The sequence below is a fragment of the Monodelphis domestica genome, chromosome 1 (genome assembly GCF_027887165.1).
Source record: "Monodelphis domestica isolate mMonDom1 chromosome 1, mMonDom1.pri, whole genome shotgun sequence".
Classification (NCBI taxonomy): domain Eukaryota; kingdom Metazoa; phylum Chordata; class Mammalia; order Didelphimorphia; family Didelphidae; genus Monodelphis; species Monodelphis domestica.
This window is the reverse complement of record NC_077227.1, coordinates 582170429-582197507: the sequence shown is the minus strand read 5'-3', so window position 1 is coordinate 582197507 and position 27079 is coordinate 582170429. Positions and strand designations below refer to the sequence as shown.

Sequence of the window (27079 nt, the reverse complement as noted above, 5' to 3'; positions counted from 1 at the left end):
TTATACCAGGCAGGTCAGAAGCTTGTGGAGTTCTGATTCATGACTTCAGCATTACAAAGAGAGCTGTGCTTTTTCACACTAAAGATGAGTTTGGGGAAAAAAATATTCTCCCACAGCAAAAAAACATTTAAGCGATATTTTAGGATTAATTTCAGTGTGTTATATTAAGGTGCCAGCGAGATTTCAGATTCCTGTAAACCTCTAAAGAAAAGGAGTCGCGCCTCAACTGATGTAGAAATGACTAGTTCAGCGTACAGAGACACATCTGACTCCGATTCTAGAGGACTTAATGATTTACAAGTAAGTATATTTAAAGTTTTTAGTGGCAGTCCTCCTCAGAACTATGCTTGACAGAAGAATGACAATGCCGAGACTGCAAGTAATGACTATAATTTTAATGGCCCAGACAATTCCTAAAGATTTCATAGGGATTCTCAAAAAAACTAGAAAGGATTAACTATGAGCTCTGATTGTGTTATAGGGTGAGGGAAGTGGGAGGGAAGCCCACAACTTGTATCAATATCTTACCTGAAAAGAGAACCTAAGATAAAAAAATAGCTCTGACTCTTTCTAGGGCCCTTGTATCCAGAGATTGTATTACTAAATCCATAGGCTTAGCAAAAACGTTTTATACCTTTTAAAGGGTACTTTTTATGCAAGGCTCATTAGAATTTTTTTGGAGCTCCTGACTTGGGGGATGGACTTCTTATTTACAGGTCTGCTGTATTTTCCATATAGGTTAGCTTTGGAAAGCAACTAGATAGTCCTTCAGCTGCTGCTGATGCTGATGCCTCTGATGTGCAGTCAGTGGACTCAAGTCTGTCAAGAAGAGGAACTGGAACCAGTAAGAAAGACACTGTGTGTCAGGTAGGATGATTATCATTCTTTAGGCCTACAACTGTTTCTTTACTATAACATTGCTGAGGATAGACTCTAGACTTAAAGTAATAATTGATTGGAGAGAACTACTTACATGATTGGAACACTATGAAGCCAATGAAACAAAGTTATTCCTGATACTTACTTGGTTTGGAAAGTGCTTTCTTTAAACATGCAATTGATAAAAAAAATGTGCTATAATTTCCATAAACCCAAGTTTAAGCAAAGAACAGGATCTCAGAATATATTCTTTTAATTGGATCTATCTGCCTACTTTCTTTGTTGAACCTACTTCTCTACTTCTACATCATGTACGTATAGTTGCCTGGCAGCAAATAGATTTCAAGGCCTTTCAGGGGCATTACTAGTAGATAGGTTATTAAGTCTATTCCCATATAGTCTTGACATAATCATTTTGTTTACATTGTCCCTTAGAATTCTATGTAACCTCCTAAGCTCCTAGCTAGCTAAATACGAAAAACAATCATAAAATAAATAAATACAATAAACAGATTTTTAACCTAGCTGGCTCAGCCAAACTGTTAGGATAGGATTTGGGTAAGGAAAACAGAAGAGGGAAACATATAAATAAATCTTATAAATCTTATATTTATAAATATTATAAATAAATTATTTGGGAAGGGAAAGGAAGAAGGGCATAGGGGTATACCTATTCTTATTTTTATTCTTAAAACTAAACTATATTAACTGTTTTACTAAACTAAAAACTTAACCAGGTACCCCAATTCTCACAGCAGGAGTCCAAAATAAAATAGAGCCAGGATCTTTTGTTGTTTGATATCCAAGTAAGACTGATACTGCCAGCAGCCAGATACAAGGAAAAACTCCTTCTTCAGTTTGATCACAAGCAAACTTCTCTTAAGGTCTTTAGGGGAGCAGACTAGATCCTTCCAAGAGAACAGGCACAGCCAGAAGTCAAACTGTTGGTCCATAGAATCTTCCCAGATCCACCGGCTCAGGCTCCCATGTGACCCTTGGTCACATGCCACTGTCAATCATTCCTAGGTTTGCATTTTTCAGTTTTTGCACAGTTTTGCAAATTGCAAACATTTTCATCCTTTATCACAGAATGTAGAATATAAATATATCCCTTGTAAGTCTCCATATTTCACTTAATGACATTTAAACAGGTTGTCACCCACATCAACTTCTTCCCATAAACCCAAACTATGTTTCTTACTACATACTCCTATCTTTCAAAACTGCTTTTTCTTGATGAAATAGGAAATAGGGAACTGAGATACAGGGAACAGGGCATAGGAGGTTGTCAGGTTTTGCATGTTTGTAGATTTTAAGAAGCAGCTTCATGTGGTGGAAAGAAATGTTTCCAAGTCAGAGGCAAAAAGTTCATATCTTGTCAAGAACAGTGGGAAAGGTATTTTATCTCCCTATGGCTCAGTTTTCCCACTGTAGAATCGTCAGATTTGGAGTAGATATTTTCCAAGATTGAATCACACAATCTGTTGTAGCAAAAATGTCCAGTGAACCACTGGTTGAGAAATACTAACTTACATTGTGTCTATATGTTACATTCTAGATCTGTGAAAGCTATAGTGACTCCCTGGTTGTTTGTGAGGGGGAATGCTGTAAACACTTTCATCCAGATTGCCTGGGACTGTCATCTCTCCCTGATGGAAGGTTCCTTTGCACCGAATGTAAAACTGGTAAATTTACTTATTTTTGTGGGAAGGGGGAAAGGATGGAAAATCTTAGTATTTTTCCTGCTATCTACTAGTCTTATTGGTTGTATATTTGCAATATCATTGCTGACATTAGAGAAAATATGTCAACATATTAAGTCCCAGTGACCAAATTTCTCTTTAACATATTACATTATCAAATTCATGATTCTTATTATATATTTCCTGACAGATAATACCCTAAATTTTCTGGACAGAGCTTGCAACTTGTCTAAATTTTGTTACATCTACCAGTGGTTAGGCCTTGTAAATAGAGTTCATGGCTTAAGAGTTCACAAATATTATATTTTTCTTCCTTAGTAAAGGTATACAAAACTAAAGTGTTTTGCATTCAATTTTGGTGTCACTCATAAGTTTTTGCATTGTTACATAAGTGTCTAGAGAAAAGGAGGAGATTCATCATAAATACATTTCTACATATTTCAATTTGAGGAAAATCTACATCATTTAAATGCTTCACTTGCATCCACCTTGACTACTTGACTCTCCTAAATTTAGAGTTTAGATGAAGCTTATGGGAAAATGGAGGATGAATGAGTTTTTAGGAGTTTTTTAATTCATTTAAAAAAACATAATTATGAATATATAATTATAATATATAATTATTGAATAACTACTATATGCTTATATGCTTAGAACTGGTATGCAAATAAGTTTAATTGTCTCTTACCCTAAAGATCTTATAATACAGTAGGAAGATAAGATATACTTGGCTTAGTGGTTTAATCTCATGCTTTTAAAATATTTTATTGATCTTTTGTTTTTACATCAGCTTTGTCTCCAAATTTATCATGTCCTCTCCATAACTAGTGAAGCACCCTTTGTAAAATATATATATTTGTATTTAAAAAGAGAGAAAAGGCAGTTCATCAAAACCAACCACATTATCCTTTGTGTCTGACAGTGTGTTTACCACATTCTATATCCAGAATCCCCCACCTCTGTAAGGAGTTAGGTGCCTTTTCTCACCTCTTCTCTAGAGCCAAGCTTGTTGATTATAATTATAAAGAGTTCACTTGCATTTTCTTCTTCTTTCCATTTACTCTGTGACCATCACTGAGCATATTATTTTCCTGATTCTTAAGCCTCATTTTAATAGACCTAACTTTGGGATATCCTTTAGCAGTGGACTTTTATCATACTTAAAAGAATTAGAAAATTTCAGAAAATGAAGGAACCTTGGAGATCAACCAGAATAAGAATCTCCTCTAAAAGTAGTTTTCAATTCATTAATTGAAGACTTCTGGTGAGGAGGGAAGCCCACTGCCTCCCAAGGCACTCTTAGATATCTCTAATTGTTAAGAAGGAAATTTTGCCTTACTTTTAATCAAAGCTTACCTCTTTCTATCTTCAATCCACTGCTCCTATTGCTTTCTTCGGTGTCCATGCTCAGATGTAATCCTTTGCCCATCTCAAAAACAGTTATGTTCACCATGTCCCAGACTCTGAAAGTTTTCTCATCCTTCTTTAAATTGATCTTCACAGTGGGCAGCTAGGTGGCTCAGTGGATTGAGAGTCAGGCCTAGAGATGGAAAATCCTAGGTTCAAATCTGGCCTCAGATACATCCTAGCTGGGCAAGTCACTTAACCCCCATTGCTTAGCCCTTACCACTCTTCTGCCTTGGAACCAATACATAGTAATGATTCCAAGACAGATGGTAAGGGCTCCCCAAAAAATAAATAAATAAACAAAAACTAACTAAATAAATAAATATATGAATTGATCTTCACAGCCTAGCTCTTCCCACTCTTCTTTCTAGAACTAATACTTAGTAGTGATTCTAAAATGGAAGGTATGGGTTTAAAATTGATCTTCACATGGCATGATATACAGACCTCTCATCATCCTGGTTGCTTTCTTCTAGATGCATTCCACCTTGCCATTGTACCTCCCAAAATATGCCTCCCAGACCTGAGCCATAACACTTCACATATCTGATCAGGATACAATACAGCAGGACACTCAACTTCCTTACTCACTGATTCTTTACTTCCCTTCATGTAGTCCAAACCTCATTAATTTTCTGAGGTGTTATACCACACCTTTGTCTTATTGGAAGTCCATGAAAACACTGTTACCATATATCTCAGTTCCCCCATCGTATGATGATAATTTTTCTTAACCCAAGTTTAAGACTTTATCCCTAATGAATTAATTTTTACTTGATTCAATCCTCTGTCATCTGTCATCTAGCATGTATGATTTTTTTCTCATCAGCTATTTCATTAGCATTCCTCCTTTGCTTTTATTTGAAATATTTAAATTGTCCTAGGATCTCATCAATTCAGGGATTCACACAAATAATGCAGATTACAAATTGAATATGTGCCTGCCTAACCTGCACAACTCTAGTTTCCCACCCTCCAAAATTCCCCCCAGGAAGTAACCAGTCAGTAAACATTTATTAAGCTCCTACAATATATCTGGCACTATGAGCTAAGGTTTGGAGACTCAGTGAAAAGCTGATGTAAAAACAAATAGCTCCTGCCCTCAAGGAGCTCACAATCTAATGAGAAAGGCAACACATTAAAAGAAGCTGAAAAGCAAACTGGGATTGGTGGTGGAGGGAAGAGTGGGAAAGCTCTTGGCAGAGTTTAATTCATTTTTCATAAAAGTGTCTAGAGATGATGAAATCCATGAAGTCAGCTGATTGAAAAATGATGAGGTGAATCCTTTGGTTGCCCTTCTCAGGGCTTAGGGGGAATTCCCAAATATCAGCCCCCCAACCAGAGGGCATCAGAGAAGGAACCTATGGGTAGGGAATGCTGAAGGAGGTATGAGATTCAGAGTTTATTTTATTTTGCAGAATTAATAAATTTCTGGAGATTATGGAATTGAAGAGGTTGGTCCCATAGGAAAAGATAAAGTAAATTCCCAGAGGGTCTTAGAGTCCCTCCCAGATGTCTGCTCTCCACCCTTTCTACCCAACATGCCTTTGTCCAAATTATTTATAAAAATATTAAATAGCATAGGGCAAAGTACAGGGGACTGGACACTTCCCAAGTTGATATCATACCTTTAATAACTTCTCTTTAGGTCCATTAATTACACCTAAATACTATGATTTATCCCCTACCTCTCCATGTTGTTCACAAAAAATCTAACATGTTAATAAAATCTATAGATTTAACTAGTACTCTTGATTTATCCTTTCATTCCTCCTTTTTTTTAAAAGAGGTTAGTTAAATAAAAAGAATTCTTTTAGAACTTACTATGTGTTGAACTTAGAGATATAGAAAAGCATAATAGCCCATTTTCCCAGAGAGCATAATATGATCTCTAGACAACAGACATACATAGGAGCTTTTAGCTGGAGTGTAGATAGGTAGGTCCAGAAGTCATTAGAGTATGATAACAAGCAGATATAAGGCCCCTGTATCCTTAGGATGTAATTACAGCACAGATAGTGAGACCCAGTGGGCTGAATGATCCAGTGACAAGGTAGAGAGTAGGGCCCCAGTTATTCAAAGGATTCATCAACAGAGTAGATGGCTTGACCTCTTGAAAATGAAGTACACTGGACTCGGATATCTACCTCCTTCCAAGTAATGATTGTGACAAATTAGAGTTTCAAAACTGGGACTAGAATCTTGGGTCCTAATTAATTTGAATTGTAGATTTTATGTATTTGCTTTGCCTTTTTAATTTTATCGTATGCTCTTTTGGGAACAAACCATAGTCTATACTTAGGTCATAAGCTTTAGATCTTCAAAAGTCCTTAGATATCATCAAGTTCAATTCCATTTTATAGATCACTTTGTATGCTGTGTGTCTTGCACAAAGTTGTCACTTACTACAAGTGAATGTAATAAAACCAAGTGAAGACCAAAAAAATCATTATAAACCATTTGACATATTAAGCACCTATGTACAATGGTCTCAGCTAGACATCACAGGTAGACAAATATGATACATAAGATGTATAATCTCTTTTAAAGAGATTATAAACTAATAAGGAAGAAAATACATACACACACACACAAATAGCCACAGTATAAAGGAGAATATATTAGGTATAAAAGGGACATCTAGGCAAAATTCCACAATAAATTTGAGAGGATAGAAGTAATTTGGGGGATGGGAATTTGGTGAGCAGGGGAAAAGAGGAGTGTGTCAAGGAAAACTTTATAGAGAAGCCAAATACTTAATATTAGTTTTGAAGGTGGGGAGGAATTTTTCTACAGGCTAGGCAATATCAAGGCTAGAAGTTTATTCTAGGGATGGAGACTGAATTAGCAAAAGCATGAACAAAGTTAATAGAACAGAATGGGAACCAGGAATAGTACTGTTTAGAACTGGAAAACAGATTAGTATGCTAAGTACCTTCAATCATGTTCCTAGATTGTTATGTGGAAGTTTATTTTTATGGGGATTTGGAAATTATAGTGTGTATCTCTGTTGTATTGATTCCATGATTGACTATTTGAAAAGTATGTATTCACTGGGGACAGAAGGAATATTAATGTAACTTTGTTAGTAAAACAAGGTAAAAAGCTGAAATTTTCTCTTTTGCCTTCTTTATTGCCAAAAGCATCAGTGATTCATGTTAGGAAATAGCTAATGCACAAAGACTCAGAAGGGATTGTTTGGAGTATGGGATTATTCTAGGATATTCAGTATGACCCAAGTCCACAAAATATTGTTATAAATATCTACCAGATATATGGAATTAAAAAAACATAAAGCCCCTTCTTTGTAATATTATTTGTTTAAAAAGAATATAACTCCCTTTCAGAACGTTTTAATACTGTGTGAATAAAGTGTCATCACACAGCTCCAGCGCATGACCTGTTGCAACTTTTTCTAAGTGTGTCTTTTCAAAAAACTGTTTAATTACTCATCCCAACACCCCCCCCCCCAAAAAAAAAGGAATATAACTAATTACCTTGTTTCTTTGGTTATTATCCAGGGCATCGTACTTGCTTCTCTTGTAAGATACCTGGTAAAGATGTGAAACGTTGCTCTGTCCCTGCCTGTGGTAAATTTTACCATGAGGCCTGTGTTCGAAAATTTGCTACTGCTGTCTTTGAGTCTAGAGGATTCCGCTGTCCTCAGCACTGCTGTTCTACTTGTTCCATGGAAAAAGATATCCACAAAGCAAGCAAAGGTGAAGCAAAGTTAATTGAAACAAAAACCTGTAAACGTAGATGTCTATAAATGAGTTCAGTACATGTCTTTATATGTAACCCTCTGTCATCTGCAGCACAAAGGACATAGGTTATATATTTGGACTATAGGGTTCCTATTTCAGAAAACATCATTGAGATTTTAGAAGACCTGCTTACTTTGTTTAATCAATAAGCATTTACTAAGGTCTTTTAAGCACCATGTATATTGTGCTAAACACATAAACACATAAGGAAAAAATTGAAAAAGCCTAACTTCAAGGAACTTACATTTTTTCATGAGAGACAAACATGTACTTATATAAGTATCTACAAAGTAGTTTTGAGAAAAGGGATTAGCAATTAAGAACATCATTAGAGGATTCATAGAGAAGTTTTGCATGAGCTGTGTCTCAGAGGAATTAAGGGTTAATAAGAGGTAAAGATGAAGAGTTGTAGGCATGAGGAATAGCTAGTATAGAGACAAAGAGATAGTAGATGGAATGTCATGTGCAAGCCAGAATAAGCCGGTCAATTTGGATAGATTAGTAATTTGGGAAATGGTTAGAAAGACTGGGAAGTAGTTGGAGCCCAGAAGTTTATATTGATCCTAAGTGCAATAGAAAGCTACTATTTTTATTGAGCAGGGATATGACATGGTCAGACCTGACCCTAGGGGAAAACACTTTGGTAACTCTGTAGAATGAGTAGCAGAAGGAAGAGATGTGGCTGGGACACCAGTTAAGAAGCTGTTACAATAGTCCATGCAAAAGATCATAGAGTTTGAAACAGGGTGGTAGCTTTGTGAGTAATGAGAAGGGAAAAGAGATTTAATGGAGGTAGAAATAGTGAGATTTGACAACCAATTGGGTATGTGATGTGAAAGAGTGAAAAGTTGAGGATGACATTAAGATTGTAGAACTATGTGATTGAGGGAATGATAGTGCCCTCAGTAGTAATAGAGTTTAGAAAAGGGTTAAGTTTGGTAAGAAAGATAAGTTCTCTGTTGGACCTGTGTTTAAAATGCAAATGAGACATCCATGTGGAGATACCTATCAGGAATTTGTGAGATGTGAGACTGGAGTTCAATTGAAAAACTAGTTAAATGGATCGATTTGGAGGTTGTTTGTATACAGATGACAAACCCATAAGAATTAATTAGAGAGAAAAGTGGGTCCAAGATAAAGCCTTGGGGTACTACCACAGATTGGAGCATGATATGGATGATGGTGGTAATAATGATTCATTCAGCAAAGGAAACTGAGGAGCAATCAGAGAGATTAAAGAAGAACCAAGGAGACAATGGTGCTATGGCAGCCTAGTCAAGAGAGAGTATAGAGCGTCAAATTCTGTAGAGAATTTAAGGATGGAAAGAGTAAGAAAAGCCTTAGACTTTGGCAATTAAGACATTTTGGGGATTTTGAAGAGAGTGGTTTTATAAGATTGGAAGCCACAGATCCAATGGAATATGCTTCTGCTCTATCATTCCTGTAATGTGCCTATTCTCTATTGATATCACTTCCGAGTAGATAGAGCCATTCAGGATATCTACAGAACTTCCTTTTTATGGTAAATACTAAGTTTGACCAGTAACCACAACTGCTTCTTCCAAATACACAGCTCTAGCTGATAAATCAAAGATGTCTTCTGACTTAGGCTTAACTCTAGCTCCCACTGTGATTAAACAGTAAAATTCAGGTAGGAGTGGGGCTCTTTGCATATCAACTCATCCTTTATCTTCTAAGGATCAGAAACACTAATTTGATTTTCAGATGAAGTGATTATTACCTTATTCCAGCTGTGTGTCCTTCTTATAATTAAGTTAGAGTAGAAATCTCTTTCCCAAAAGATTGCTCCTTACTGGTCATTTTCAGTTTACTTTTAGTACATAGACTATATCTTCAGCACTTTTAACAGAGGCATGTCCTGCAGCAGTTTTCATAAAATGATTGGTGAAGTCTTAGAGCCTTCCTTTTGCTTAAGCAATGCTACATTTAGATCACAGGAAAAGTTCAATAGGCGAAAAATTAAAGTAATTCTGTTCATCTATCCTTTTACTAACTCATAATAACAAGCAAATTATTTTATGACCCTTTTACATCACTAAAGAAATTTAATTTCATCACAGATTCTAGAGTACATTCTTATCAAAGTTGTCATAATATTCTAAGACATGTTTTTAAAAACTTCAATAAAGCAAAACCAGATCAAAACAACCAAAATATGTGAAACTTGCCTACTCATTCAACTGTTTACCTTTACATTCTCAGCTTCTTTTCGGTTTCCCAGCCCTTCTTACTTTATCCACACATAGAATTATTCTTTTTGAAACTACCTGTCCTGTGCATGTGTGACAGAATTAATTGGTATACTTCAAGGTCTGGCTAACAAAGACAACAATTTTTATCTTAATTTAGCAAAAATTCTGTACTTGGACTAGGCAAATTTCGGATCAAGGAGCCTTATTATCTAGGTTGTCTTATGACATTTTTCCTCTTTATATTTCTCTTTAAGCAGGTCGAATGATGAGATGTTTAAGATGCCCAATTGCTTATCATTCAGGAGATGGCTGTATAGCCGCAGGAAGTCGCTGTGTGTCCTCCTATCTTCTCATTTGTAGTAACCATTCCAAGAGGAGCAATCATTCTTCATCCACTATAAACGTAGGCTTTTGTTTCGTTTGTGCAAGAGGTAAGCACTAAAATCATTATTTTTCTTTCTTAGTAAGTGCCATTGGTATATTTACCTTTCAAAATCATCTCTTTGAGTTGAAAAGACTACAGAGATCATTTAGGCTAAGCCCTCAAATTATGCAAGACTTCATTTTGGGATACATCTGACACATGATCCTCTAGGCTCTGTCACTTCCTATAGCAGGAGCTCTCTGCCTCATGAGTCAGGGGGTTCCTGTTTTGGTCAAGCCAGGTTGTTACAAAGCTCTCATATACATTGAGCTGAAGTCTACCATCTTATATTAATTGGTGGTCTTAAATTTCTTTCTTTAGGTTAATACAGAATAAATTTTGTCTTAATTGCCAAATTCTATGGCTTTTCTTACTCCTTCTATCCTTGTCTATCCAATAGCTCTTTAGATATTTGAAATTGACCCTTCACAGGTTAAGCTTCCTCTTACCTAGAGCCCTATGGTAATAAAAATTTCATTTGGAAGGCAAGAGTAGTAAATTTGTCTTCAGTTGTGTTGTTTTATTGTATTTTTTTGGTCCATCATTGAGAACTTATGCAATATGGGTGAGGCAGCAATGTGGTGCCAATTAAGGTCCAGCACTACAAACTTTCTCATTCTTAGCTATTTTAGTCTAAACGTGCCTAAATATGATAATGACCTTTTTATTAACTCAAAAAGAATTGATCACTTTCTAGGTTGCTTACTGAATTTGACTGTTTTCAATTGGCTGTAGTATGGGAACATCCAGCTGAAATATTAGCTCTACTATATATCATTTGTAGAATAAATATTTTAGGGAATCAATGAATGCTAATTCCCCAGAGCACTTTTTTATATCAGGTGATACTTTGTTTTTTCTTTAACTTTCCTTAGTTAAATTAAATGTATGTGAAGATTTTAAGTTTTATCAGACCTTTTAAGCTCTCTTTAGAATCTTACAGAAAGTTAATACCTTTCTTTTTTTATATTGGTTAATGTACATTGTTTTCTGTCAATCCTGTAATTTCACTGGTGTTGAGAAATCCTGGTTAAGAAACTCCTTTTAGGAATGCATATATGCATATGGTCTGTACCTTAATGCCTTTGAGATAACCTTGAGGCACTAAAAGATTTAATATCTTGCTTGGGGTTGTACAGAATATGTCAGAGGAGGGACTTGAACTCAGGTTTTCATTACTCTAGGCCACTTCATAGGCTTATAGATTTAAACTTGAGATGGACCGTGCAGGTCATCAAATTAATCCTCTCATTTCAGAGATGAGGAAACTGAGGCCCAGAAAAATTAAAGCCACACAAGAAGTTAGCAACAGAACTGGTACTCCAAATTCTATGTCCTTTCCATTGTACCATGACTCTATGTTGCCTCTAATCTAGAATAAGAAAAAACCATTTTTATCAAAATGGATGAGTGTGTACATATGTGCATGTGTGTGTATGAGTGTGACTGGGATCAGAACTTTAATCAGGGTTGCTTTTTGAGGTTATCTTTACATAATTTAGGAAAGATTGTCTATAATTAATAGAAATGAAGTAGTGTGCCCCAAGTTAATCTCTATGCCATTTATTTTGAAGTAGATTTAGGCCTTCTGTACCCACTCTTCTTAATGTGACAGAACTGTGTGATTCTCATGTAAGCATGTGGACTGTGTGTCTACCATTAGAAGAAGAAACACAGTATACTATTTTACTACCACAAGGACAAGTGGATAATTATAGTAAAGCATTGCTTTACAAAACAAAGAGTTTTACTATACTTAATGTATAGTAAGAATTGTATTTGCCCCATATTATAGCATTAAAAAGAATTTGATCTAATAGAAAAGACAAACACAAAAACATATTCTCATTTTTCTTCCTACTCTTCCCCTTTTCTACCTAGTGAACCTTATAAGAAAATAACTTTTCATAAAATGTCTAGTTGTGAGAATTTTAAAACAACAGATTTGTGGCAGTGATAAAATTTCAATATCATTCTGGAGGATATCCTAAAAAAATCAGCATTCCTAGCAATTTAACTTGCATCCTACACCCATACATACCTATGACAGATATCTGCAACTGAAGTTTATATTTGCTATGTTGCTTCTGAGGGTCTGGTTTATATTGGCACTTTGTACTCTGTACATTAGCTAAAATTTGCTATAACTTGACATTTTATTTGATAATTGGTAGAGGTCCATCACTTAGAGGTCTGTCTTTGACTTTGAAATTATTTTAAAGCTTTCTGAATTTAAAAGTATGTGAACAACGTGAAAAGAATTTAGGACTCTTGTAGTCTTTTAGTGTAGGATATTACATTTGGGGCTTTGGGGCTTTAAACAAATTAGAACTCTTAACTAAATCTGAGCCAAGGCATATTTTTGTATCTTTTATGTTTGTATCATAAAGAACCGAAGAGAGTGCTTATTGGCATTTTGTTTTGACTTCTTTCTCACATCCTCTACACGGTAGATACAGATAAGGAAATAAACGCAGAGATATTAAACTAATTGAAAGTCAGAAAATGTAAATATGTACTGTTGTACTTTGTGTCATAAGGCCTATTTTTCAGTTACTTGATAGGACTATCAAATATAGGTAAACTCTGGAAATTTAATTTTTATTCATATTGAATAAAATTTTAGTTTATAATTTAAACACTATAGCTTCTAAATTTTGTGCATTATGCCAGAAGAAGCCTTTAATTCCCTCTCCATTATTTGGGAGACATTGTTCTTACCAGGTTAACTTTGGGGAATTAAAGGATTTTTGTCATGACAGCAAAATGAGGCTCTTCCTACAGCACTGCTACTGCCTTACTTTGTTTTGTTTCTGTGATTTTTCATTCTATAGTTCAAGGTCCTTGTAAACTGTTAAGAATTTCTAAAAACCAGAACTCTGGTTGTTCTTTTCCCACCTAAGAGGAATTTAGAACATGCTTCAATATGTAGAGACTTCAACTCTCCATTTATTTTTAGTGAAGCAACATGCCCCAACTGATTAATCACATTTTTACTTATTAAGACAATGTGTTTCTTAGCATATACTTGTTGCTGTCAGGGTAACACATGCTCAAAATTTCAATGTTATATTTTTTAGTAATGACAGTTGACAGTGTCAGGCAGGTTGGGTGGGATTTAGGTTCTTTATTAAATTCACAAAAATGACCTTCATGTTATACAATTTAGAGCCAGAGGATCACATGTTAGTAATTATTTGAAGTTCAGTTTTGAATATCTGAGTAGGTGAAATGCTCTGATCTGTCAGTATAGTATGCATGACTGATGAAGGTGAAGACAATTCAACTCCCTCAGGACAGAGAATGTAATTTTGAAGTATTATCCTTGTAAACTACAGATGCTAAAGCAAAGTCCATCATCACCACTGGCAACTATGTCTTTGTTTAATTACCTAGATCTTTGTTAAGCATCCAGTAGCTAAAGTAAGCAAAAATTCTTTCTCACTGCAGGCTAAATAGCTTGAGGAGTGGAATGTTTAGAGAGAAACTGTAAACTAAACCATTTTGGACATTTTTTTTAAGGCCTACGAAATTTATTGTGTCAGCTACCAAGAAATTATTCCCTGTAATCAATTTGTAGATTACATTAGTGGGCCTAGTGTTTTCCCTTGAATAGTAGATTCACATTAAAGAAAGTACTCATATATTCTTGACATTGGGAAATAAGGAAATAGTTTTCCATCATTTTATAGTTCATGGCTTCTTAGTCATATACAATTTTAGTAGAAAACTGTTGTGAATGAGGAATTGAGATTTTTACTAAAGGTTTCCCAGCATCTAGACAGGATTCTTTCTTACTTGGACAAACTAGAAAAGAATAGGCTTAGTTCTTTCCTTGGTTGTTATTTGGTAATTGGATCTTAAGATTCTGGTGTAAAAGAGTCTTATTTACAATTTTTTAACTAAGGGCTTTAAAAGTGATCTGTTTTGGTTAAAGTATGAGGCATGATCGTATTTTAAATGAAATCATAAAAAGTATGGCTGCTCTAAGGACAGTAATTAGTTTCATTATTTTTTAAATGTAGTTCAACTCTTCAAAACTGGCCATCTGGCCTTCTTTTAGTATGTAGTCTTCTACTTAGAGTAGAAGCAGTCATTTAGATTCCCATTAGTAACAATAGAAACTTTCTGTCAAATCTTTCTTTTTCTTCATATTATCTTTTCTTTCAAACTTTAAAGCATAGTTGCATAATAGGTGTCGATTTATTTTATTTTTTCCTTATGGAATCATGGGTAGTTTCATTGCAACTCATCTCTTTCTGTTTGTTTCGTATAGGGCTGATAGTTCAGGATCATTCAGACCCCATGTTCAGTTCATATGCCTATAAGTCCCACTACCTACTGAATGAATCAAATCGTGCTGAGTTGAAATTACCTATGATTCCTTCTTCGTCAGCTTCCAAAAAGAAATGTGAGAAAGGTAATAACTAAAATAGTTTCTCTCTTCTTTTATTTTTGCTTTTTCTATCTTTTTTCTTTAAATAAAAGGAAATAATGTATGCCTATCAAGCATCATCTGTTGTTTTTTGGTAAATTTTGTCTTGGTTGTTGTTCGTGTGTTCATATGATTGGCAGAAGTTATTTAAAAGGGCTTAAGATAATTATATCATTACAAATTTCCAACTATTCTTCCTGAGGGTCAGTTTTTTGTTACATTGCATCTACCATACCAAAAGGTTCAGTTTCTTAAGCTAGAAATTTTATTTAAGGTAGAATGCCATCCTGAGGATGCTATCTTTCCTTTCTATGCATATAAAATTCCCATGTAAGTTAAAGGGAATTGAAGACATTTGGAAACTTTTGTTAGAACTACCTTGATTTAATATCTAGAAAACCATGCCACTGATAAGGCAGAATTCCTCATGATATTTTTTTTCCTTAAGCTAATAATTTATATCTTAGAATTAGACAAAACCTCAGAGGTTATCTAGCCCAACCCCTTCATTTTGCAGATAAATACACTGAGGTTCTTATAGGTCAGATGATTTGTCCAGGTTTTATAGGTAGTAACTGACCAGGCTGGATTTAGAACTATAATTCTAATATCTTCCTTATAGAATAAAGATCCTTTGAATTCATTTCAAAACTATTTACTCTTCCATGCTGCTTCTTTAATATTAAAGTTAAATGGCCTTGCCAAGCACTTGAGGAAAATAGCCCAGAAATGTGTTGGGTGGGAAAGGAAAGACTACCTGAAATATAAACAGTTGGCTATGGTTAAGTCAATCCATGGATAATTTGGAGTCAATCCTTTTTATATTCTTTCAAATTGAGTTAATCTGAGGGAGTAAATTTTACTTTAATTTAGCCTCTATCTAATGAAAGAGGGGGAAAACATTAGCAGTGTTGTTTCTGTGGGAAGTTGATATTTCAACTGTCAATACTAAAACAAATTAGTTTAGACGATAGATCTATTTCTTCTAATTATACATATTTCTTTATGATTAGGGGCCAGGTTTATAGTTCTTGCCAGCCCCCCATTCAAAATGAAACAAACAGACAACACCTTTTCTTTATTTCTGTTGGTGTGGCCTGCCTCAATTCAAGTTAAAGACATAGTATGCACTCAAAATGCTCACTCTGCATTTTTGAAGAGATAAGTACATCGAAAGCTAATGAAGACTTACACTGGCATTGATTGTGGGGGTTTTTCCTAAGTCAAGTTTGTAACCTTGTTTAGTGAAATTATCTTCATTGAAGCCCAGGCAATAGATGTACTACTTTGTAAAATGATACATTTTGATATTGCTTCCTCTGAAATTAGACACTAAGCATTTGGGGAAATGATATCCCTACTGACTCTCTAAAATTAGATCATTACTATCAATTTGTTTTGTTTTAGGTACTTGGTGCTAATCTTGACATATAAAATAATTTTGAGCGCTGTGCTCAATTAGCTTAGATAGTTTATTACCAATGCATTATTAACAGAGATGGTTTTGTATTTTTCTTTTTCTGGTGCATTGGCATTTTACCACTGTGGTTTTCAATTATACTAGATTTGTATTTCCTCTGAAATAAAGATTAAATGTTTAAAATAGTTGCCTTGATTCTCTCATCTAGAATATCAGAGGCAAGTCTTGATTGTCTATGTCTGTTGGAGGGAGGGAGGAAGGATTGAAATTTACTATTTCTGTATAAGAAAATAGAGAAATTCCCTACTTTAGTGATGACATTCCAACTTACAATATCAAAAACTGGAGAATTAGGCTAATTGTTCAAGTTTTAAATAAATGGAGCTAACACTAAATAATTGAATTTAAGGCTTTTAGTAGAGAAAATACAGTAAATAAATTATCAGTTAAAAGAATTACAAGTATAAGGTGGACAAGATCAAAAGATTGGATGATGCAGTTTTATAAAGCTATTTCATAGCTTGCCTAGATTTTTTGCAATGAGGCTCCAGGTCCCACTACAACACAGTAGGTAATAATGTTAAATAAATGTTGTCATAAATACAGTTATAGTGGGAATTTTGTAGTCCGTTGAAGGTGAATTTTTTTTCCCTTTACATCAGTGTTCACTTTAAAGGCTTATAAGATTATACAAACCAAAACAAATCATTTTAAGTTTAGATTTTCTTTATTACACTTGGTTTGTTCTTCACCCTAAGGTAATTTTGTGCCCTTACACAGGTCTTCTGACTGGCAGTAGGTGAGAGACAATTCCTTCTGTTACCACTTCATTCCACATTGTTTTTTTAATATGTTTATACTCTTAAAAATTGGTTGAACTTCACTGTCAATAAAAAATGAACAATGTTACATCACAAATTTGAGAAGATATCCTCCTTTTTGCTTTTTTTGTGTTTTGAAAAATGGAAGCAGAAAAGTGCTACGAAGCAACCAAGAGGCTACTTTTCATGCCCATTAACTTATTGTGAAAGAAATTAGTTACCCAAAGTCCTACGGGGTTTAGAATAGCAAAATAAGGCTTTATAACAATATAAAAAGCTATACCACCAACAAAAAAGAAACTTCTACTCAAATTTGCCCACTCTAAATGTTTTTTTTGTTACCATTTGGCTATTATGTTTTCATCTCTTTGACTTAGTACTTAACAGGCACATTAAATCCTAGGTTTTGCATGTAAAATGTATCATTTTTGATATGTTGTGTTTTTTAATCCAGTGTTAGAGTGACAGTCTCCCCCTGTCCCAAGGAAGAATAGCAATAGGCAAACCTGTTTGTTTTCTCTTTTGAGCCATTACTATGACAATGATCTGAACCCTTTCTTTACTGTTAAAGTCTGACATTAGGCAATGTAATGAATTGAAGTTAAATCCTCATTTTTCTTTTTTCCTTTTGTCAGTTATTAAGGCTATTTGTTTATTTTAAGGTGGAAAACTGTTGTGTTGTGAATCGTGTCCAGCTTCCTTCCACCCGGAATGCCTCAATATAGAGATGCCAGAGGGCTGTTGGAATTGTAATGACTGTAAAGCTGGCAAGAAACTCCATTACAAGCAGATTGTTTGGGTCAAGTTGGGAAACTACAGGCAAGTTTCTAAGGAAAAGAGAAATTATGCCACTTTTCAGATTTAGGTTTTTAATCTGACCAGATTATTGATTAGAACTACATAGAATTCTTTTTCTAAAGACAAGATAAACATGAGTTATATTCAACATTTTTATTTAACTTTTTAAGAGAGCTGTTGTTTTTTAACCCTTACCTTCTGCCTTAAAATGGATACAAGTATGGATTCTAAGGCAGAAGAGCAGTACGGGTTAGGCAACTAGAGTTAAGTGACTTGCTCAGGATCACACAGCTAGGAAGTATCTGAGGTTAGATTTGAACCTAAGACTTCCTGTATCCTGTCCTGGTTCTCTTTATCCACTGAGCTAAGCTACCTAGCTTCTCCAAGAGTTGCCTTTTTAAAATAAGTTCTATTACAGTTAGGGGGCGAGGGGGGATAAAGATGGTTAAGGGGTTTTTTGTTGTTGTTGATAGAGATTTCTGTTATTTCCAGTTCCAGAAGTTCAGATCTGTCTGGAGAACCAATTATAAAAATCTATTTGTGTTCATAACACTTCTAAGCCTATATCTAAATCAATTCTAACTAGAGACTCTAAATGCTTTGATTCTTTGTGTATGAAGGAAAGTATTAAAGTATATTATATATTTCATATATATGTATATATACTATAATAAAGTATTAAGAATTTGATGGTAGTGTATGTGGATAGATAGATAGATAGATAGATAGATAGATAGATAGATAGATAGATAGATAGATACACATGATTTTGAAAGAACCTTTTAGTCTTGCTAAAGTAAGGAAGAGAGAAATAGATAGTATTTCCTCTATTGTACAAGATTCCAAAGCCTGACTTTTAATTGCTTTTCAAAATGGATAAATAACTAGATCATATAAATTGAAAATCCATGCTACACACATTGCACCTCAATAGGATTTGAGATTTAGAGCTGCAAAGGACCTTAGAGTTCATAAGTTCCAGCCATTTCAATTTACAGCTGAAGAAACTGCAACCTGGAGAGGTGACATGACTTGCCCAAGGTCTCACAGGTATTATTAAATAAGATTGAGATTTAAACCTATTTTCTCTGACTCCAAAATCAGTGATCTTCCCACTGTGCCATGCTTTTAAGACTTGTGTTTATAATTTTATTAAAGAAATAGATATTATTAACCATTGCAGAGTGCCACCAGGACAAAATTTATTACTAAGATTTTACCTTTTAATTATTTACCTAAGGTCACAAAGGTGGTAAGTAGCAGAACAGAATACTAGAATTAACTGACCTTATTACAAAGTAATTTTTAATGAGGCTTACTCTTTTCCTATATTTGCTTAGATTATAAGCCCATCTTCTAATTTACTTTAGCTTTTTAAAACTCATAAATGTAATGATCAGTGAAGATCAATCATAAGGCACTTGGTTGAGAATGCCCCCCACCCCAAAACCCAAAAATCTTTGAATAAATTTGAAGGAAACTCAAAGCAGTGACTCAAATGTGATCATTGCCAATATGTTTTTCTATCCAGGCAAATTCTTTTTTGTATGTTTTGGAAAAACTTCGACACTTCATCCTGAATTAGCCCTTTATGTACTTTTTTGCTAGTCTGATCCAGCTAGGCTACATGAAACTGCTTATTGTGAGCAGCAAGGCTCAATTCAGAGCTTCCATGGGAATAAAATGGAAGATAATGTAACAAATCCTGAGATATTTGTGATCTAGCTCCTCTTGGTTGGGAGTTGACCATCCCTTAGTGACTCCTGCAACCTAGCAAATAGTTAAAGATTTTTAGAAATAAAATATATTTAGAATATCTATTTCACAAACTGCTTCAGGGGTAAACTAAATAGTGACTTCAGAAAGTATTGTTTTCTTGAATTGGGCACCAATTCTTATTGTAATTTTTAACTAATACAGGATCCAGGAAAAATTCCAAAGTAGTCATTGACTACACAGGTTCTGTATAGTCTATTGAGGAATGCAGCCTTGTAACTAGCTCAGTATTCACCAAGGTACTTGTTAAGGTTTTTTAAACATATGACTATGAAAAAGAAGACAGTGCCCAAAAAACTGTTTTGTGTATCCATGATTGACTTTCATGATTTCATGTAGGTCAAATAGCCATATAAGTGTGCCTGAGGCTGGGCTTTCTTAGCTTCTTCTATCTCTTGACTTTCCGGTTGCTGGAAGCCATCAAATTCTTCTACAGATGGTTTCGTTTAATTGTTGCTTGAGTATTCAGTCTTCATTGCATAAGGCATTTTTGCCTTCATTTTATTACAGACTCCAATTTATTGAAGAACCATGATTAAGACCACTTAATATTGAATTAAATTCTGAAGTACAGTTTGGTGCAAAACATTGCACATTTGACCAAAAGATATATATCCTCAAGTGACTGAAGATTCAGAAAATGTCTTAGAAGGACGGGTAGTATCGAAGAAAATTGGCCTTGCCACACCTTTTGAGTGGCTCCAACTCATTCATTCTCAAAATGAATCCATTAATAGTCGTGTTCACTTGTGTTATAAAAGAACAAACAGTTGGACTGTTTGTTTCTCTAAGAAAAAGCCTAAAAAAAACCTGACTTCTTGTCTATTGAAATGATATTGAACATACAAGGCCCAGCTTTTCCCATCTTGTCCTCTCCTTGTTCACTATAAAAAATTCTAAACTTTACTTTTTCAGAATTTCATACTTTAAGCAAGATTAAAGACCAGTAAAGCCTTTTTATGCTATTAGGACCTAAACAAAATTTATGAATTATATAACTTTTCTTTTTTTTTTTCCCCTAGGAGAGGCAGCGTGGCGTAGTGGATAGAGAGCTGGCCTAGGAGCCAGGAAGACCTGGGTTCAAGTCCTGCCTCTGACACATACTGGCTGTGTGACCCTCGGCAAGTCACTTAACCTCTCAGTGCTCTGGGCAACTCTCTAAGACTATAAGTTGCAGAGAAGGTGCCGACCTGCATTGGGAGAGGGAGTTTCCTCATCTGGGAGTTCCCTATACTAATGAAATCACAGGTCTAGTCCATATCCCTATCCCTTTTTTCTTCCACCAAGCTTGAAGTAATAATTATGTGGTTTCTCTTCTTATGGCCCATGTATTTTATCTAAAATCGATTTTGTTTCTAGGTGGTGGCCAGCAGAGATCTGCAATCCCAGGTCCGTGCCTCTTAACATCCAAGGCCTTAAACATGACTTGGGGGACTTTCCTGTGTTCTTCTTTGGTTCTCATGACTACTATTGGGTACACCAGGGCAGAGTGTTCCCTTATGTCGAAGGAGACAAAAGCTTTGCTGAGGGGCAAACTAGTATTAACAAGACCTTCAAAAAAGGTAAATCGGGTAATGTTTACCATGGCTTAAAACCAGGACTCCAGAAATAAAGACTACCCAGCATTTGCTAATTTTCATAACAGTAACAATCATCTTATTAGATATCAGAATTTTTTATAATGACTGTCTTTTTTTTTAAACTGAGAGCCTTTTGTTTTACATTGACCATTTCCTCCCATATCCTTCCTCTGTCTCAGAGAGCCATCACTTATGGTAAAGAATTTTTTAAATCAGAAAAAAAGAAAAGGGTCAACAAAACTGATCAACACATTGAAAAAATCTGACATTACCTACAATATTCTCCATCTTGGCCCCCTTGCCTCTTCAGAACAATGTGGGGAGGAATCCTTCACTCTCACATATTTATGCTTGCTTTTTATCATTTTGTAAGACTCATTTTTTTATTGTTTTATAGTGATTGTTCTTTTCCCTGTGCGTTGTTGGAATCATTTTGTATGTTGTTTTCCTGGCTCTGCTTACACCATTTTGCATCAGTTTATGTCAGTCTTTCTGTGCTTCTATGTACTCATCATGTTTGTCATTTGTACCACCATTTGTTTTGCTATTTTCCATTCAATACGCATCAAACAACTTTGTTTCAAGCACTTTGTTACTCCAGAAATGCCACACTGTAAATATTTTGTTGTATTTAAAACTCTCCTTTTTGTTAAATATCTCCTTGGGATATAGGCTTTGTAGTCTATGGACATTTTAATTACTTTATTTGCATGATTCCAAATGGGTTTCCAGAATGGTTGTACCAGTTTGCAGCTCCACCAACAATGTGTTGATTTACCTATTTTTCCATAAGAATTCCATAATTGACCATTCCATTAATTTGTCATCTTTACTAGTTGGCTAAGTGTAAGGTGAAACTTCAAGGTTGTTTTGGTTTGCATTTCTCTTATTAGTGCCTTGGAACATTCCTTCATGTAGTTGCAATTCCTATTTTAAGAATTGTTTATACATCACTTCTCCACCTCTCTATTATAGAGAATGTTTTTTGGTAATAAGTAATGGGTTCATAATAATACATTCACAGTAGATACGTTACCTGAATGTTATATATTAAATATGTCATTTTTTTAAAAAGTGTTTTTAATTATGTTAAATTGTAATGAAATTAAATTAAACCAGCTAGGAAAATAAAGGAAGTGGCCATCTTGCTTTGTTTTATATAGCTGATAAACAGGGCCAAATAGAAACTTAAAAAAAAACAACAACATTGTATTCCCTCCCCTCTTAAACTTATCATTGTTAGAAATATGTTGAAGTGCCCTTTACAAGCATGAATTTTTAAATGTATTTGAATGAAACTATACTATATTATAATAGCCTATGCTCCTAATTTTTTCTCCATACCCTGTGGACAATAGTTAGGTTATTTCCAAGGGGTCTTGATTCTATTGCTCAAAAGAAACTCTTTAGACTAAATGGAATATCAGTGAATTGCTCCCCTCTAATCCTACAACTGTCTGATTTCCAGGAAGCTTTGACTTCCCAGGCAAACAAAATCTAGATTAAGGTAGTAAACTTTACTGGTCTTGCAGTGACTCGTGCTAACTGAAGTTTCTCAGATCAGCTCTCTTCTAAAAGATTGAACATCTAGTTTTAGGCACAATTAATGACTTACATCCCTAATTATAAGTATAGTTGGTTATGGGCTAGAAATTCTAGAGTATATAATCTTGGGGGGGGGGTTATTAGCCTCCAAGAAGTGAGAAAATAGTGTTAAAACCCCATTTAACATCTGTTTATGTGCATTGTTTGTTTGATGTTGTATAGCACTTGAGGAAGCAGCAAAACGTTTCCATGAACTGAAAGCACAAAGAGAAAATAAAGAAGCCCTGGAGTTGGAAAGAAATTCAAGAAAACCCCCACCCTACAAGCACATTAAAGTAAGTCTTTCCCTTTAGGCAAATTGACTCTAGCCAGATGGACACTGTTTTCATAATGATCGCATGAGAACTCTCTTCTGATGGCTTCTGCTAATTGTCACTTGGTCTCATATGTTAATTTTAAGCACTTTAATGACAATTCTCTATGCTCCTTTTAACATCAAATGAGAGCCACAAGCCACACTGATGGACCATCATAATGAGAATGAAATCTTTGAAAACACAAAAGCCTTCTGGGATACCTAGAATGTGGCATATAATAAGCAAAACATAATTTTTCACTTCACCAGCCAGCCTTCATTCACATAGTAATGACATTATCTTGTTTTTTTATAACATTTTGGTTCCAAAAAGCCCAAAGCACTTTCACATAAATTATTTTGTTTATGCCCATAAAATTCCAGTTAACTTGTACAGAAAACAGGTTAACCTTGATTTTTAAGTGAGCACCCAAGATTTACTAAAACCCTTTCTCAAAGTAAGTAAGTCACAAAGTAAGTCAGCAAAGATAAGACCAGGCCTAAAATAATCTCTTTTCCAGTGCTTTGACAACTCATTTTCATCTTTCATATCCATCTTGTTTCTGGTTTTATTTTCTAGGCTAACAAAGTGATAGGGAAGGTTCAGATCCAAGTGGCTGACCTGTCCGAGATCCCTCGCTGTAATTGCAAGCCTGCTGATGAAAACCCTTGTGGCCTGGAGTCAGAATGCTTAAATCGCATGTTGCAGTATGAATGTCACCCTCAAGTATGCCCAGCTGGGGACCGGTGCCAGAACCAGTGCTTCACGAAAAGGCTCTATCCAGATGCAGAAGTTATCAAGACAGAGAGACGCGGCTGGGGCCTGCGGACCAAAAGGAGCATCAAGAAGGTGGTCTCATTTGAGAATAAAGTGTATAGAATTGGAACTTGTATGAGTTTGGGCTTTCTTGGTAAACTAAGAATACTTGCTATCTGGAGTTAAAAACAGAGAATTTATAAAATATTAAAGATTAACTCAGGTTACAAATTTAGCACCCCCCCCCCAGATCCACACCTCATGCTGGCATATCATAACTACTTGATGAATGCTTGTTGACAAAGTTATAGATTTGCATGGAGGCAACCCTGAATTCTTAGAAATTGTGCTTATGGGGTATAAACTGTGACAGGTTCTACTTTAGTGGAAAGGTTGGAGTACAGATCTGGTGACAGACTGCCTTTCTAAGGCTCATTTGGCTAAAAGCAGAGAGGCTTGTTCCCTAAAAGGTTTCCCAGACCAAGACTTTATGACCAGTTCCTAAGTTGTGGAGAAGTTCTAATCTGCATTGGTGGAGAAAGTATCCATATCTAGAAATCATGTCAATTTTGAAGTCTTATGGCAAAAAAGGATAAGTGAGAAAAGGCTGGCAATTGAATGATACTTAGATTATGACACAGAAAGCCACTGACCTTTTGTTCCTGTTGAAATACTTTCCATTTGTAAAGAGAATTAAAGGTGGTTGGTTTTATAAATCTTAATTTGATTCTTCATACTCCATGAAATGTCAATGAATAGACTATTTTTATCTGAAGACCAATGTAACTGAATGTGAAGAGCCTTCTCACCAGAAGGTTAGCCATCCAGTGATGAATATTGTTTTAGCCATTACTACCCCCAGGAAATTATCAATAGAAAAAATGGCCTGTATCTACTAGGGAGAGGGTAGAATAGAGAAGGAAGAGATATAGGGTTTCAGTTTGAATAATTCACTCATTAAACATGTGTGATGCTAAACCCTTATCTTTTATTTTAATCAACACAAGTATGGATCTGAAGGCAGAACAATAGCAAGGGCTAAGCAATTAAGGTTAAATGACTTGCCCAGGTTTACACAAGTAGGAGGTGAATGAGGAGGTTAGATTTGAATCCAGATCCTCCTGACTCCAGGCCCTGCCCTCTATCCATTGGTCAACCTAGCTACCCCTTCAAAGGCAATTAATTTTTAAAAGTAGCAGAGGCCAGTTTTAAAAATAACTGTTTACCAGCTTTCCCAAGATTAATAACAGTTTCTGGTAAGCCAAGAAGACTAAAACAAACTTTGCTAGCAGTGTAACTCCCAAGGAGAATGATAGATTGATATTTTTAAGTCCATGTGACCTTCAGTATCCATTGTTACCCACGTTTCCTCTAGTAACGCAGTGTCATAGACTTAAAAGTTAAAGGTACCTTTGAGGTTGTTTTGTCTATTTCAACACGAACATTGAGGCCCAGAGAGATGAAGTTACATACCAGGGTCACTCAGATATTAGTTGGCAGAACCTGCATTTCAGTCTAGATCTTCTGACTCTAGATCCAACACACTTTCCACTGTATAATGGCTATCTCTGCTAGAATCATCCTTAATGTAATGTCATCAACTATTTCTACAGGAACAAAATATTAAGCAAAACAACACTGTACATAGTTTTTATAAGAGGAGCATTACAAATGGGGGTCCAAAACTTAAATACATTTTTAAATAAAAGGGGAGTGGAGAAATAAGAGATAGGAGGTGAGGGGTGGGAAAATGTCCTATGTTACATAGGGAGGGAGCTTCTCCTGAATCTCTAGGGCCAAGGGAATGAGTCAATTATTCCATCATTTGCTTAGCAACTATTTTCAGATTGGCTCGATTTAACCTCTCTATTCATCAGTGGGTGCTATTGTCCCCCTGTCTGTTGAGGCAGTGATGTAGTGCAGAGGATAGAGCATTGGAACTGAAGTGTGAAAGACTTCAATTCAGTTCCAACCCCAGACACCAGCAGTGTGATCCTGGGCAAGTCACTTAACTTTTCTCTGTCCCAATTTCCATATCTGTAAAATGTTAATAATTACAGCACCTGCCTTCCAAGAGAAGGATGAAGTGAGATCTTTGTAAAGTGCTGATGTACTATACAAATGTTGCTGCTGAGCAGATGGCATAGACCATCACCAGAACAGCAGGATTTGGTTAGAGAAAATGTTATGAGGAATATGTCAGTATTTATCTCGGGTTATCTTTGTTTTTGTCAGTTCAGTTAAATGGACTTTAGCAAGTTAATACTTTACTGAAACCAGGAAATGTGAGCTAAATTCTACAACGGGGTCATGTACCCTCAACCCCAGCCATCTCTTTATGTGCTGAAAATTTCAAACAATACATGCCATTGAGACTGATGTACTAATTAATTCTCTGATTGTCCCCTTGTAAAGCGAGTACCACTGTGTTTATTTGGCATGTATCTTTTTTGAAGTAATGTTTACTTTATGGTGGAGAAAATTAGTTTGTTACCTATGGCTCTATTTTAGGAATAATAATAATAATAAAAGCTCATTGTTTTATAGTACTTTCATCCCAATAGATATGTAATCTAGGCAATATTGTCATGCCCAATTTACAACTGAGGAAGCCAAGGTCTGGTGATTTACTTACAATATTCACACAATTTATAAATATATAGTCCTCAAACTTTCTACTACTCCACATGATTTATCACTCCTAGGACTTGTTTGAAAAATAGCCAAATTGAAATCCATTCATCCTTCTGTAACTGAAGTTTCACTTTATGCATTATTTCATTGTTCTTTATGGAATCTCTTTTGATTTTCAGTTGTGTCCTTCTTTTAGGAGCATCACTATAATATACTCTTTGTGTTTTTCTTATTCTGGGTAGGGTGAATTTGTAAATGAATATGTTGGTGAATTAATTGATGAAGAAGAATGCAGATTGCGAATCAAACGTGCTCATGAGAACAGCATAACTAATTTTTATATGTTAACAGTTACCAAGGTAAGAAAAAACAAAAGGTTTCTTTCTTTTGAGACAAGATGGTCTTAACATTGTCCTGCCTTGAAGCTGTTTACTCATAGGAGTGAACCCAATTTATTTAATTTTATTTATATATATAAATATTAAAACCAAATTGTATCTTTGATTAAAAATTGAACTAGAATGATAAGAACCATAATTTTATTACCCATGATGTGTATTGAACCAAG

The 27079-nt window shown here is 35.1% G+C and overlaps 1 protein-coding gene across 6 annotated transcripts in view; it reads left to right on the top strand.

Annotated features, from left to right (window-relative positions):
- NSD3 (nuclear receptor binding SET domain protein 3) overlaps nucleotides 1-27079 on the top strand; it is a 179070-nt gene that overhangs the window by 140993 nt on the left and 10998 nt on the right. For 3 of the 6 annotated variants that reach the window (XM_007476363.3, XM_056813514.1, XM_007476362.3), the window contains exons 10-20: nucleotides 170-300; nucleotides 739-867; nucleotides 2438-2564; nucleotides 7511-7708; nucleotides 10221-10397; nucleotides 14667-14810; nucleotides 17729-17885; nucleotides 21000-21202; nucleotides 22988-23100; nucleotides 23701-23970; nucleotides 26754-26870. In XM_007476363.3, the coding sequence (XP_007476425.1) occupies nucleotides 170-300; nucleotides 739-867; nucleotides 2438-2564; nucleotides 7511-7708; nucleotides 10221-10397; nucleotides 14667-14810; nucleotides 17729-17885; nucleotides 21000-21202; nucleotides 22988-23100; nucleotides 23701-23970; nucleotides 26754-26870 (1766 nt within the window). The remainder of the gene's footprint in view (nucleotides 1-169; nucleotides 301-738; nucleotides 868-2437; nucleotides 2565-7510; nucleotides 7709-10220; nucleotides 10398-14666; nucleotides 14811-17728; nucleotides 17886-20999; nucleotides 21203-22987; nucleotides 23101-23700; nucleotides 23971-26753; nucleotides 26871-27079) is intronic. The other 3 variants (XM_056813515.1, XM_056813517.1, XM_056813516.1) reach the window with 3 other exon arrangements.